Below are 13,314 nucleotides of genomic sequence, written 5' to 3' on the forward strand. Positions count from 1 at the left end.
CTAGGAAACAGGGGATAGATACACAGACTCCTTGGGTTAGGAGATCGTTCTGCTGACTGTCTGGAGGTGCAGTGGGTCTTGGGTGGGGAAGGCGGTGGTGAGGGTTGAGGTGCAGGAGAGCTGGCAGCCCAGGACATCACCAAGTTGCTGGAACGTCAGTTCCTCCGGGGTTTGTGACAGGTGATGCTGTGCTGTGCTGGCTTAGTCGCTTGGTCATGTCTGCCTCTTTGTGACCCCATGGACTGTAGCCCACCAGGCTCCTCTGCCCACGGGGATTCTCCAGGCAAGAATACAGGAGTGAGTTGCCATGCTCTCCTCCAGGGAGTCTTCCTGACCCAGGAATCGAACCGGGGTCTCCCGCATGGCGGGCGGATTGTTTACCGTTTGAGCCACCAGCGAAGCCCAAGCTGCAGTGGGTAGCCTATCGCTTCTCCAGGGGAATCTTTCTGACCCAGGAATTGAATCGGGGTCTCCTGCATTGCAGGTGGATTCTTTACCAGCTGAGCTACCAGGGAAGCCCGTGGAAGGTGATAGGTTTCATCAAATATAAAAGGCCATTTCCAACCTGTTTGCTCCTGGGAGTACATACACACACACAGACGCACGCGCACACACACACACGCACACACGCACGCACGCACCCACACACACACAGATGCACACAGCATGCTGCGCCCTTCATGCACAGCATGAGGACTGCTGTGAACGCTGCTGAAAGACATTGCTCCTGCAGACCCCCGGTCTCCTGAGTGACCTCTGTAGGTCATTCTACTCCTCCCTCTGCCTCTAGGTCAATGGGCAGCAGGATCCCGCTCTGCTCCTTGGCAGCAAGCTGAGCTTCTATCAAGATGAGCAGATGTCCTGTTTGGGGACATCCCAGGGGAGGGGTGGGCTGAGGAGGAGGAGACATGAGCGGGGAGGGCAGGATGCTGGCCCTGTAGCCCAATGGATGAGCCTCTGGGTGGCACGGTCCACACTGTTCTGTACTTCACCGGCTCTCAGCACGGGGGACCCTTCCTTCAGCCCTCAGAAATGACTGCTCCCACGTGCAAATGACATTATCTTCACCCACTGGACTTCAAAGAGAGAGAGCAGCCCGCATCCGGGTAAGCTAATCAGATTTATGTGGTTCTATCTTTCCCCGGGGACAGGGTGTAAAGGAGATATTTATGTATCTACATCTCACTAGGCCTGGTTTAGCCATGGTGGGAGATGAGCTTTTCAAGCTGAAAGCCATATATACTCCAGCGCACACCCGCTCGCAAACACCGTGTCACCGCTTAACCTGGCCCAGGGGGGCCCGGATTTCTGGGACCCCATCCGAGACCGGCTGTGCTCTGAGTGGGGGAAAGGTCTGGCTCGTGAACTTAAAAGCACTCAAGAGATGGCTCAATTGAAATTCAACTTCCTCATCTACAAAATGGGCTTCCAAGGTGGCGCTAGTGGTAAAGAGCCCGCATGCCAATGTAGGAGACGTAAGAGATGTGATTTCGATCCCTGGGTTGGGAAGATCCCCTGAAGGACCGCATGGCAACCCACTCCAGTATTCTTGCCTGGAGAACCCCATGGACAGAGGTGCCTGGTGGGCTACAGTCCCTAGGGTTGCAAAGAGTCAAACATGACTGAACAGACTTACCACGCAGGCATCTATAAAATGGGATCAGTTATACTTGACAACTCTAGGTTGCAGGCAATAGGGACATGAAGGTCTGTCGTCAGTGGTAATAAACTGGATTAACCATGTTAATATTATCACTGCATATTTCTCACGTGAACTCAGGATCAGAGGACTTCAACTTATTCAGCACCAGCTTGGGCATACTGAATCATGACTTCTGCATTTATGTGAGGATCATAGAAAAACTGTTTAAACTTATCAGTTTATTCATCTAGGATAGAATTTACTTCATAGAATAGTTACAACTGAAGTTAAAAATATATATGTATAATGTTGCATATATAATAAACTCTCAACAAATGCTAACTACTAATATGTTTATTTTGAATTGCATTCACTCTAGGACCTCCCTGGTGGCTCAGATGGTAAAGAGTCTGCCCTCAATGTGGGAGACACAGGTTCGATCCTTGAGTTGGGAAGATCCCCTGGAGAAGGAGATGGCAATCCACTCCAGTATTGCCTGGAAAATCTCACGGCTGGAGAAGCCTGGAGGGCTACAGTCCATGGGGTTGCAAAGAGTCGGACAGTCTATGGGGTTGTTAGTCGGACTGAACGACTAACACTTTCACTTTCACTTAGCAAAGCGGTTCTTGGTTTTCAGGACTAAGCCTGGGATCATCGGTCCATCAGCCCTTTGGGAAGAAGTAGGCAGATGTACCTCATGTACTGGCCACCTTTGCATCTGGACGTGGTACTACTGACCTGTCTTCCATGGGCAGTTTCTCTGTGCGAATGGATTTGTGTGGGTCCCTCCACACTGGGGGGCTTCCCAGATGGCACTAGGGGTAAAGAACCCACCTGCCAATGCAGGAAATGGAAAAGATGCGGCTTGGATCCCTGGGTCAGGGAGATCTCCTGGAGGAGGGCATGGCAACCCACTCCAGTATCCTTGCCTGGAGAATCCCGTGGACAGAGGAGCCTGGTGGGCTACAGTTCATGGGATCTCAAAGAGTCGGGCACGACTGAGCGACTGAGCGCCACACAGACGCTCTCCCCACCCCGAACCCTCATGACCAACAGCACAGAGCCTGGTTAAGATCAGGACTGCAAGTGTAGCTGAGACCATGAAAACAGACGTGTGAACTGGGCCTGATTTTCTGGAGAAAGCATCCTGTACTCCGCCTTTTTGGATGCCTGAGTTCTCTGTAGCCTTAGGCAAAGAAAAAAAAAAAAACTAAATTTTTAGCATCTTGGTTACTACATCTGTCAAATATGAATTATGTGAAACTGCAGGTCTGTTGTGAGAATCAATTGAGATGCCATATGTCAGTGGTTCTCAATCTTCGGCTTACTCTGGGATGGGGCCCAGGAATTTGAATTTCTAACAAGTTCCCGAGTGATGCTGGTGAGGCTGGTTCCCCTCCCCCACCCTCCTGTCACATGCGAGAGAAATGCAAATGCGTGATGTCTTAGCCTTGCTATACAAATCAATGGAGCTAATCAGTTATATATTGTTCCTAAGAAGTAGATAGATGTAAAATTTTGGTTTAAATTGCAGTGGGGTAGGGGGGAGGGGGCTTACTGGAAGCATAAAAGATATTCTAGGAACCCCAAAGGGACTGCTAAGGGATCTCGAGTTCCCAGAAGAACCTGAGGATGCCAGGAAAGACTCCCAACTGAATAAAGGAACTTTGCTCAAGCTGAACACGCTTACCTCTGTGGTTCCCCCCGTTTTCCGGATCGGGGCTTCCCCCTAAAGCAAGCTTTGGACAGCAAGCAGCAGGGTCTGGGGGCTGTCAGCTGGGAAGTGATGTGTAAGGGGCTGCGGCCCTGCCATCTCCTGGGGTCCTGCCTCCCACTTCCCATCCTGAGCTAAGTCAGGAGCCTTAGGGGGCCCGGGGCCACCCCTCCGAGAGAGCCCATCCCCGGGGTGGGGCCTGGGCCTGTCATCAGGGTGAGGAGGAGGAGGCGATGAGACTAAGGCATTTCTCTCACCTCCAGGAGCAGACATTAAGGACAGGAAATGAAAACGGAGCCGGGAAGCCTCTGGCTTTACCCCCAGGGCTCTTTCGGTATTATTTTAATCCTAACTTCGGATGGCAACCGCCTCTCCCAGGCCCGGCTCTCTGGAATACTTGAGTTACCCGTGGCCGAGAGGGAGCTGTGTTCCAGGGACTTCTAGAGAGTGTGAGGGAGGCGGCATGATTCCAGTTAGCCCTCTGGGCCTCAGGCCCCTGGCCCCACACGGCCAGAGTTACTGTCTCGCTGGGTCTTCCACCCCCCGCACTCCTGTGGCTTGCAGGTAGGTCCTCTCTGGCTCGGCTCTGGGTTTCTCTGGGCCTGAAGGAGCCCAGCTGCCAGGAGAAAATGAAGTGGCTTCTCATCCGGATGTCCCCGTCATCCTCCCTCTCTCTCTCTCTCTCTCTCTCTCTCTCTCTCGGCATTCTGTGGTCCTTCTCCACTTATTTCATTAACCAAGTTAGGAGGTTAAGGGCTTCCCTTGTAGCTCAGTCCGTAAAGAATCTGCCTGCAGTGCTGGAGACCCGTGTTAGATCCCTGGGTAGGGAAGATCCCCTGGAGGAGGAAATGGCAACCCCCTCTAGTATCCTTGCCTGGAGAATCACATGGATAGAGGAGCCTGGCGGGCTGCAGTCTATGGGGTCGCAAAGAGCTGGGCACGACTGAGCGACTAACACTTACTAACTTAAGTTAGGAGGTTAGAAGTGGCTGGTATGAAGGTCAGTTTCTGAGGCCCTTCACTGCCCAGCCTTGGCCTCAGCGTCACCCTGCCCCTGGCGTCCAGCCTCCCCTGGCCATTGTCCTGTGGACTCCCAGGCTGGGTCCCCCCTCTCTCCCACCGCACCCTCGGGTTGTGGGTCCTTTCCTATGGGTGAGAAGACAGGCCTGAAAAGTGGTCTCAGCCTCCTGCAGGATCCCAGGGCTGGGATTAATTTCCAAGGCCCACTAAGACCAGTGTGGCACTCTCTGGGCAGCCACTTCAAAGCATCCTGACTGGCTGGAGGAAAGGCCTTCCCTGAAAGGTTCTCAGGGCCTGAGATAACTGGCTCCATCCCGCAGAGGCACCTGCAGTTGGGTCTGCCTTAAATACCGCCTGTGGGCACCATCTGTGTGTGTTTCTTTCAAGACAGGCAGATTTCATTTTTTTTCTAGCCTGAATATAACACATATTGTTTCAGAAGCTAAGAAGAATTCAAGACCGTGTGTGTGTGTGTGTGTGTGTGTGTGTGTGTGTGTATGTGTGTGTGTGTGTGTGTGATGGAGGGGTGTGTGTGTGTGATTGCATTTGGGAAACCTTTCAAGGCTTACTTTCTTCTTAAATTAAAAGTTTAAAAAATTAGCTTTATTGAGGTATAACTGGGCTTCCCGGGTAGCTCAGTGGTGAAGAACCTGCCTGCCAATACAGGAGACCTGAGTTTGATTCCTGGGTCAGGAAGATTCCTTGGGGAAGGAAACGGCAACCCATTCCAGTGTTCTTTCCTGGGAAATCCCATGGACAGAGGAGCCTGGTGAGTTACAGTACATGGGGTTGCAAAACAGTCAGGCCTGACTTAGCGACTAAACAACAGTTGACAAATAAAATTGTGAGGTGTTTAACACTGATGAGCCTATCCGCAGGGCAAGGATAGAGACGCAGACACAGAGCGCGGACTTGTGGACGCGTCAGGAGGAGGAGAGGCTGGGATGAACAGAGAGAGCAGTGCTGAAATATCTACGCTGCTGTGTGTCAAATGGCCAGCTCGTGGGAAGTTGCTGTATAACACAGGCAGCTCAGCCTGGTGCTCTGTGATACCTGGAGGGCTGGGCGGGTGGAGTAGAAGGAGGCTCAAGGGGAGGGGATATAGGGATACTTAACAGGTCAGGAAGCAGCAGTTAGAACTGGACATGGAACAACAGACTGGTTCCAAATAGGAGAAGGAGTACGTCAAGGCTGTATATTGTCACCTTGCTTATTTAACTTATATGCAGAGTCCATCATGAGAAATGCTGGACTGGAAGAAACACAAGCTGGAATCAAGATTGCCGGGAGAAATATCAATAACCTCAGATATGCAGGTAACACCACCATTATGGGAGAAAGTGAAGAGGAACTAAAGAGCCTCTTGATGAACGTGAAAGAGGAGAATTAAAAAGTTGGCTTAACACTCAGCATTCAGAAAACTAAGATCATGGCATCTGGTCCCATCACTTCATGGCAAATAGATGAGAAAACAGTGGAAACAGTGATAGACTTTATTTTTTTGGGCTCCCAAATCATTGCAGATGGTGACTGCAGCCATGAAATTAAAAGACGCTTACTCCTTGGAAGAAAAGTTATGACCAGCCTACACACCATGTTAAAAAACAAAGACATTACTTTGCCAACAAAGGTCCGTGTAGTCAAAGCTATGGTTTTTCCAGTAGTCATGTATGGATGTGAGAGTTGGACTGTGAAGAAAGCTGAGTGCCGAAGAATTGATGCTTTTGAACTGTGGTGTTGGAGAAGACTCTTGAGAGTCCCTTGGACTGCAAGGAGATCCAACCAGTCCATCCTAAAGGAGATCAGTCCTTACTATTCATTAGAAGGACTGGTGCTGAAGCTGAAACTCCAATACTTTGGCCACCTGATGCAAAGAACTGACTTATTTGAAAAGACCCTGATGCTGGGATTGAAGGCGGGAGGAGAAGGGGATGACAGAGGATGAGATGATTGGATAGCATCACCAACTCAATGGCTCATGAGTTTGAGTAAACCCCAGGAGTTGGTGATGGACAGGGAGGCCTGGCGTGCTGCAGTCCATGGGGTCTCAAAGAGTTGGACACGACTGAGTGACTGAATTGAACTGAATGGCTGATTCATATTTTTCTACAGCAGAAACCAACACAACATTGTAAAGCAATTATCCTCTAATTAAAAAAAAATTAACTGTACAACATGATCATGTCAATCAAGGTGCTCTTTCTTGGAAGTAACTGTTACTTCTACCTTGATTAGGAGAGACAAGAAACTTTCTTGAAATCTTAGACAAGGAGCTCCAAGGAACACTTCCTATCAATGACGTTTGGTTACAGTGGTCATTGATTCCTCTATGCTTTCACGCATGCATGCTACAAACTTTCACTGAAAAAGGCCCTGAGGAAACTCCTGCCTTTAAGGAGGTTGTAGTAAAATGGCAACCCACTCCAGTATTCTTGTCTGGAAAATCCCATGGACAGAGGAGCCTGGCAGGCTACAGTCCATGGGGTCACAAAGAGTCGGACACGACTGAGCGACTTCACTTCTTCAGTCTAGTGTAAGAGGGAGACAGATAAAGGTCACAGCAATATTTGTACATGCTACACAGTCACTTATTTACATTTATGGATTTCCTAAAAGGTAGAACGAGATGAGGATGTATATTCACGCACATGTGTGTTTGTGGGAATACATAAGGTCTCTATAGTTGTTCAAACCCAACTACTGATCACCCTGGGGCATGGAAAACATTAGATATGAGAAAAGGACATTGACCCAGCAGGCTTCGTTGTCCTAAGGCCTGCTGTGAGCTTGTAAGAAAGTGAACCTCAAGGAAGCATCACTGGGTGGGATTATTTATTGGAAAGGTAAGCAATTTATTATCTCCCTGTGTTGATAACAAGGGTGGAACCGGTCTTAGCGATGCCACATCGAGTGGATCATGACATGTGGCTTTAGCAAGCCTGGGCTCTTTTCGCCAGTGGACTGCCTCTCTCTTCTGTAAGGCCACCTACTCAGTCCTACAAAAGAGTCAAAGAATCATTGAATGTTAGCCTAGGAAGAGAGGCTGGCATGAAAGAGTGGTTGAGAGTGAATGTGTTATTGAACTAGACCATGTCTGCAGCCAAGCAGAGGGCTTAAAACTCAGAGAACAAATGCCATTCTCTACGCTCTTCTAGACCGTGGAGTCTGTTTGGTTGGATATGTTTCCCCTGAGCTTTCAGTCTCAGCCCTCAGCTCCCCTCGAACTTTTGAATGAATACAATTCCAGGAGTCTAGCAAATACAGCGCACTTCTTCTCGGGAGTATTTGCTGCCTTTTTTTTGGGGGGGGGGCTTTATAATACCAGGGCTTTCTAACCTCTCTGGAAGAAGCCCAACATGGACCAGGGCAAGGAGATGGCCAAGCTGTCGGACTGGCCATCTGAAAAGGGAGGTCTGCTCAGATCTACTGGGGATGTTGCCGTGCCAGGCTGAGCCCTGCTTACCTCTGAAATGTTGATCCGACCCTCCTGGAAGGAGCAGGTGGTGGGGTCATGAGTACAGAGGTTTCGGTATTTGCACCAATGGCAGCGGAAGGCGCTGTTGACACAGGACAGGCACCTGCAAAGACACAGACAGTAAGAGGCAGAGAGAGGAGAGCACACAGGGCAGGGGAGGGGGCCAGGGAGCCCACGCACCGTGACGTAAGTCTGTTACCCGAGTCTCGCGCTCACAATTTCCCCAGCCCTGAAAATTGTGGCCTCTCCCTCTAAGATGCTCAGGGGACCAGGGGGCCAGAAAATTGAGGGAGAAATGTGTCCAGAGTGGGAATAATGTCTCCGAAAGCAGTGGAGTGCTAGAGCTGGTCTGTTTCAGCTCATGACAGCCAATTATTCATATTTTCAGGAATGTTGCAAGCGGGTCATCGACATGATAGCAGCTTGAAACGAGCCACAGAGGGAGTATTTATGCCATAGCAATTGGAAAATGCCACCTACTAAATTTTTCCCCCTGATTTCTGATAGCTAAACATTTGCCAGCCTAGCACCACTTATAGGATGGAACAGCCCAAGGACAGCAGGGATAGGAACTGGGCTGACCTGGTTCCCGTTTTGCCTCTGGCCCTGCCATTACGGCTGCCCCGAGTAAGTCACTTCACCTGCTGAACCAGAATTTCTTCATCCGTCTGTACGGAAACTTTTCTGTCCACTCCACAGGGATGTTTTGTGCCAAACGAGATAATGTACAGGACGTGGTTTTAAAAAATACAATGCTAAATGTATTATTTTTAGGGGCTTAACTTACCTGTTACTTCAAGCTCTTAAACCATATTTGAGTGTTCACAGGTGGTTCATATCACCTGTGTTTTGGAGTTGGAGTGGAGTGAATGGTATCAACTGATAACTCTGTCGCCCCCTCCAAGTAGCCAGACATGGTAGCCACAGGCTGTGCGTGGCTCCTGCCTTTCTCGCCAGGTAGAGCGCCTCTTTGCCTCTGGTTTCCCCTGCATTCTGTGTGTATCATCTAGGTTCCCTGTGTGCGGTCAGACCACCATCAGGGAAATAGGTTTGGCCGGTGGAGTTGTTCTACTCGCTCCTTGCCAGATCCCCTAGTCCAGTCTTGTCGCCACTGGACCAACCTGGCAGGCACATGGCCAGGTCTGCAAACTGGCGCCACCTGCTGGGGCTCTAATGGCATTCTGGAGGATGGGGCTTGATCCAGGGCCCGTTGGTTTATAAGTCACGGCAGACCAGGCGCGTTATCCCATCGACACTTCTTCCCCGTGCCGGATATTTTCATCCCCTTCTAGATATGCCCGTAGTTATTTCGTTCCTGAACTTGGGCCAGATGGATTGGGTCTTCCTCACATCTTACGATTCAGCAAGTAAATCACAAAAATGGATCAAGGATGATGAGATCAGGGTTCTTCGAGAACAGGCTTGTCCACCTGCTAATCTGGTGGCCTCCAATGGAGCACCTGTCCCCTCTGGGCCTTAGTTTACCATAGTAAAAGGAGAGGCTTGAACGCGATCCTGTGATTTGTAAGTGGATGGATAAGACAGTGCGTGGCAATAAAAGGTCAAAGATACTTGCTTTTCTTTCTGCTAAAACTTGCTGCCCGTGATAGCATCTCCACTGCCACGGTTGAGAGTGGTGACATCACACCGGGTGTCGTGGAGGTGAGGACGTCCTCACAAGCAATGCGTTCCATCACCACTGTGCTGGAGTGTGAGAGGGAGGTTGGGGAGTTCCCACTCCAAGATGCTCACAGTTCCCAAAACAGGGTTAGCTGGGATTGGACGCAGGGCTTAGGGGGCGATTTTATCCGGTTCAGCTCCTGCCACATACCGCCTTGCCTTGGCTCCTCCCAGGCCACTTTCTATCACTTGTTCTGTCTTTCTCGGCATATCTACAGATTTGTCCTGAATGGATCCAAGCGACGTCTCCTTCCTTAGCTACTCTGGAGACCCGAGAACTCCAGCAGATGATTCCCATCATGAAAATCCAGATCAGAAAAGGGGAGATGAACGAAGCTCATTTGTCTATTTTTACGGCTTAAAGTTTCCTTTAGGGCTTAGCTGCTAACAGACCCTTTCCCCACATGGATTGCTGGGCCCATCGTGGCCACAGCCTGGACCCTCAGACTTGACGCCCCTGGAGTGCTCAGGTGGATCCTGTCCTGGGCAACAGGAAGGATGGGGCCACAGAACGTTCCCAGGCGCTTCTCCCTCCGGCCTGGAGCTCTTGGTTGACCTCTGCTCTTGCCTATGACCAAGGTCATATGGCCCTTACGTGGCCCTATTATAGAGACCCCGATTTCTCTTTTTCTAAATCAAACAGCACATGAGTTTCCAGATGACGTGGAAAGGGTCTCAGTTTCCCTTCAAGAGAAGACCGGCAGAAACTAAGTATGGGTCTCTCTCCTCCACTCCTGGCCCCAATTTTTACTTATGAAGTGTGCCTGGCTTCCTGCATAGCTGTAAGAACTCACAGCCATGGCACTCAGCCGCTGGACGTGGCTGGTGAAGTCAGATGGGCAGCACCTAAGCCCCTCTGGGGACCGATGGTTGGGTCTGGTTTTCACTTCCTCCTTGAAAAGTTGAAGGCTCAGTGTGGACGTCAGTAGAGTTGAAAGCCTCCTTGCTGTGTCCCAGCCCAGGTCCTTTATTTGGGCGCTGGGTGAGGCCATTTCCCCAGCCTTGCCCCTTCCTCTGAGGCTGTCATCTCTGAGTCCCTCTTCATGTGCCCATGGATGATGTGGCTACGTTTCGCTGGCTGTCGATCTCCACATTCAAAGCCACCACCCGCTGGCATAAAAGGGAGGACTTTCCTTCGGGCTCCTGGGCCGTGACTTCTATTTTTACTTCAAACCCTTTTTAACTCTTAGCTTGAGAGTTGAGGGTAGGGTGTGGTGCAAGGGAGACTGAATGAGATCAGAGGCTGTGGACAGCGAATGCCATTCGGTTTGGTATAACTGAATAAACTGAATATAACTGAAATATTTAGGGGGCACTTTACGCTGTTCTAGACAAAGTGCCACGTCTGATCGGGAGACTGGGTGGTGACAAGTTCTTGTCCTGTGGGAACTTAGGAAACTCCCCCCCACACATGCATCCAGACCCGGGGCAAGTCGGCTCCTGGCCTGGCCCTGCCATGACCTGCTTGCTCGCCAGTCTCCCCGACCTCATCTCTAAGGGAGGGCGCTGGCCTAGGTGCTCTTCCCGCTCTGGCACTGAACGCCGGCTCGCGCTAGGGGCGTGCTTACAGTTGGTGGGCGCTGCAGTTGTAGAACTTGAACTCAGTGCTGACGAATATCTTCCCCGTCTCCTTGGATCTCAGCTGCAGCTCTAGCCCAAACCAGTCTGAAAAAAAAAAGGGGGGGGGGCGCGGAAGGAGAAAGTTACAAGCTGGGAGCCCAGTGGAGAGGCTGGGGGCTAAATCATTCAGCCACTCCGGGGCTCCCATGGGGCAGTGATGGCAGACGGAGCCTTCCTGAGTCCTCTTCCAAGAGTCCCTTTCATCCTTCTGATGACCAGCCCATCACTGAGACCCAGACACCCTAGGTCCCCCTCTTAGGGAGGAGGTGACAGATCAGATCCTGTAGAGTCCCCTGCCTAGGTCGAATATGTTCAGTTACTGAAAGACTGTCAGAAATATCAGGTCACCAATATAAAAATAAAACTTAAAAAAAAAAATATATATATATATATATCAGGTCAAAACCCCTAAAGGCCCCCAGTTCTACAGAGAGAACCTACTAAAAACCACTGGCTGAAGCCACCGACGTTCCTTGAAGGAAAGGGAAGTCTGGAAAAACTCTTATGCACACTGTGCAGGCTTAACCCAAGTGGGAGACAGGGACCTCCCTCTTCCTGAAATGTCCTTGGGGCATGACAGTTTGCTTTCAAACTTAAATGGATTTATAAGTCAAATTAGAGTCTGGCGTAAGAAGACCTAGTCTGGCAGCCGTCAGTCGGTCTGTGCTGGCACTTGCCACCCTGTCTCCTGGGTCCCCTACTCTGGGCCAGCCTGATCAAGCAGCCCCGAGCATTTGACGCTCACTGCAGAGGCTTCTTACCCTGATCCAGAGGGATGACAGGCACATCCTTGGGTCCCGGTGAGATGCAGATGACCTGGCTCCCAGATACTTGTCCCTCTACCTCCGTCAGGTTCCCAAAGGCACAGGAGATGCCCACAGACAGATCGGGGGCATCGCTCACAACCAGGCTGAGCTGTGGGTGGAGCAGAGAGACGATGCTGTGGGAAGACCCCGCAGGGCTCGGGGGACCTGGGCTCCAGGCCTGGCCCTGCCACTGTCCACTTGCTCACTCCTCTCCCCGGACCTCATCTAGGAAGAAGATGTCGGTCCAGGACACCTTCTAGCTTTGACCCAGAGCCTTTACCGTAGCACTGCAAGGGGTGTTGCAGGATCAGTGGTCTTTATTATTAATATTACTTTTCAGTCTTGTCCAGAATCATAAAGCACTGAGGGGAGAGGAAAGGATGGTAGGGGTGAGGGAAGGTCCCAAAACTCATCTCAGCCTGAGCTCATTTTGACATGAAACCATGCAAACTTGAAAAAAGCCAGTCAGAGTTGAACTCATCACAAATAAGCCTTAGCTCCGGTTCATAGGAGAACACGTGCCACCAGCCTGGAGGTTTATAAGGAGTTTACCATTTGGCTGGCTCCCCACCCTGGCTGTCATGCAGGGGCTGGCTACCAAGGTGGTGGGCTTCTATTCTCGGTCGGCCTCTGGCTCTTTGCCCACTGAGTGCTCCCTGAGAGCAGGGCAGTTGCCTCACAAGGCGCTTAGGGGATCAGAGAAAGGCCGGAAGTGGACACCAATGCCCTGGATGATGTCTGTGGTTCCCTAGGCTTCCAGGGAGGCAGGCCAGTGGTCTGCAGGCTTTTTAAGTTTGAATATCCTCCTCTGAATGGTAAAAACATCACAGACAGTCAGAAGAACGATCGAGAAACCATTTAATAGCAAAACACCACTCTGAATTGCGTGCCCTTGGAAGTGGGTTTGTACTAAATGACAACAATATATCTAAGTGGTATTGGAAACCAGAGGTGAGAAACGTGACTCCCAGTGGGGAGTGCCCATGGGGGTTCGCGGTGACAACACCCCGTGTCCTCAGAGAAGCGAGTCCTGAGGGAGGGAGGTCTCACTTTGTCCTCCCATGATGCCTGGAGGGCTTTCTCAGCCCCAGTGGCCATCACCTAGCCTTTCCATACATTTGTCTGCCGCTGAATCTCTGCCCCAGTTTCGTTTCCATGGGGCCGAGAGACTTAGGTACAAACTCTGCTGTTTGTTCCCTCAGCTCTGTGGGAGCCAAAACCTCCCGGTGGGGATGAATGAACACAAGTCTTGGAAGGTTCATTAACTAATTAGCATTCGTGAATGCCCATAAAACCTCCAGAAGGAAATAACCGCGCAGGCCTGAGGACACGGAATATTTGGGGTTGCACCTCGACA

General features: G+C 50.7%; 1 protein-coding gene across 4 annotated transcripts in view; it reads right to left on the reverse strand.

Moving 5' to 3' along the window:
- Window positions 1-13,314, reverse strand: part of PLXNA2 (plexin A2) — a 233,871-nt gene that overhangs the window by 68,076 nt on the left and 152,481 nt on the right. For 3 of the 4 annotated variants that reach the window (XM_044942649.2, XM_025285371.3, XM_025285372.3), the window contains 3 exons: window positions 11,913-12,066; window positions 11,100-11,196; window positions 7,840-7,954 (listed from right to left, as the gene is read on the reverse strand). In XM_044942649.2, coding sequence (XP_044798584.1) covers window positions 7,840-7,954; window positions 11,100-11,196; window positions 11,913-12,066 — 366 coding nt within the window. Of the gene's footprint in view, window positions 1-7,328; window positions 7,373-7,839; window positions 7,955-11,099; window positions 11,197-11,912; window positions 12,067-13,314 lie in introns of those variants that run through there. The other variant, XM_025285373.3, reaches the window with a different exon arrangement.

Source organism: Bubalus bubalis, chromosome 5, assembly GCF_019923935.1.
Source record: "Bubalus bubalis isolate 160015118507 breed Murrah chromosome 5, NDDB_SH_1, whole genome shotgun sequence".
NCBI classification, from domain to species: Eukaryota; Metazoa; Chordata; class Mammalia; order Artiodactyla; family Bovidae; genus Bubalus; species Bubalus bubalis.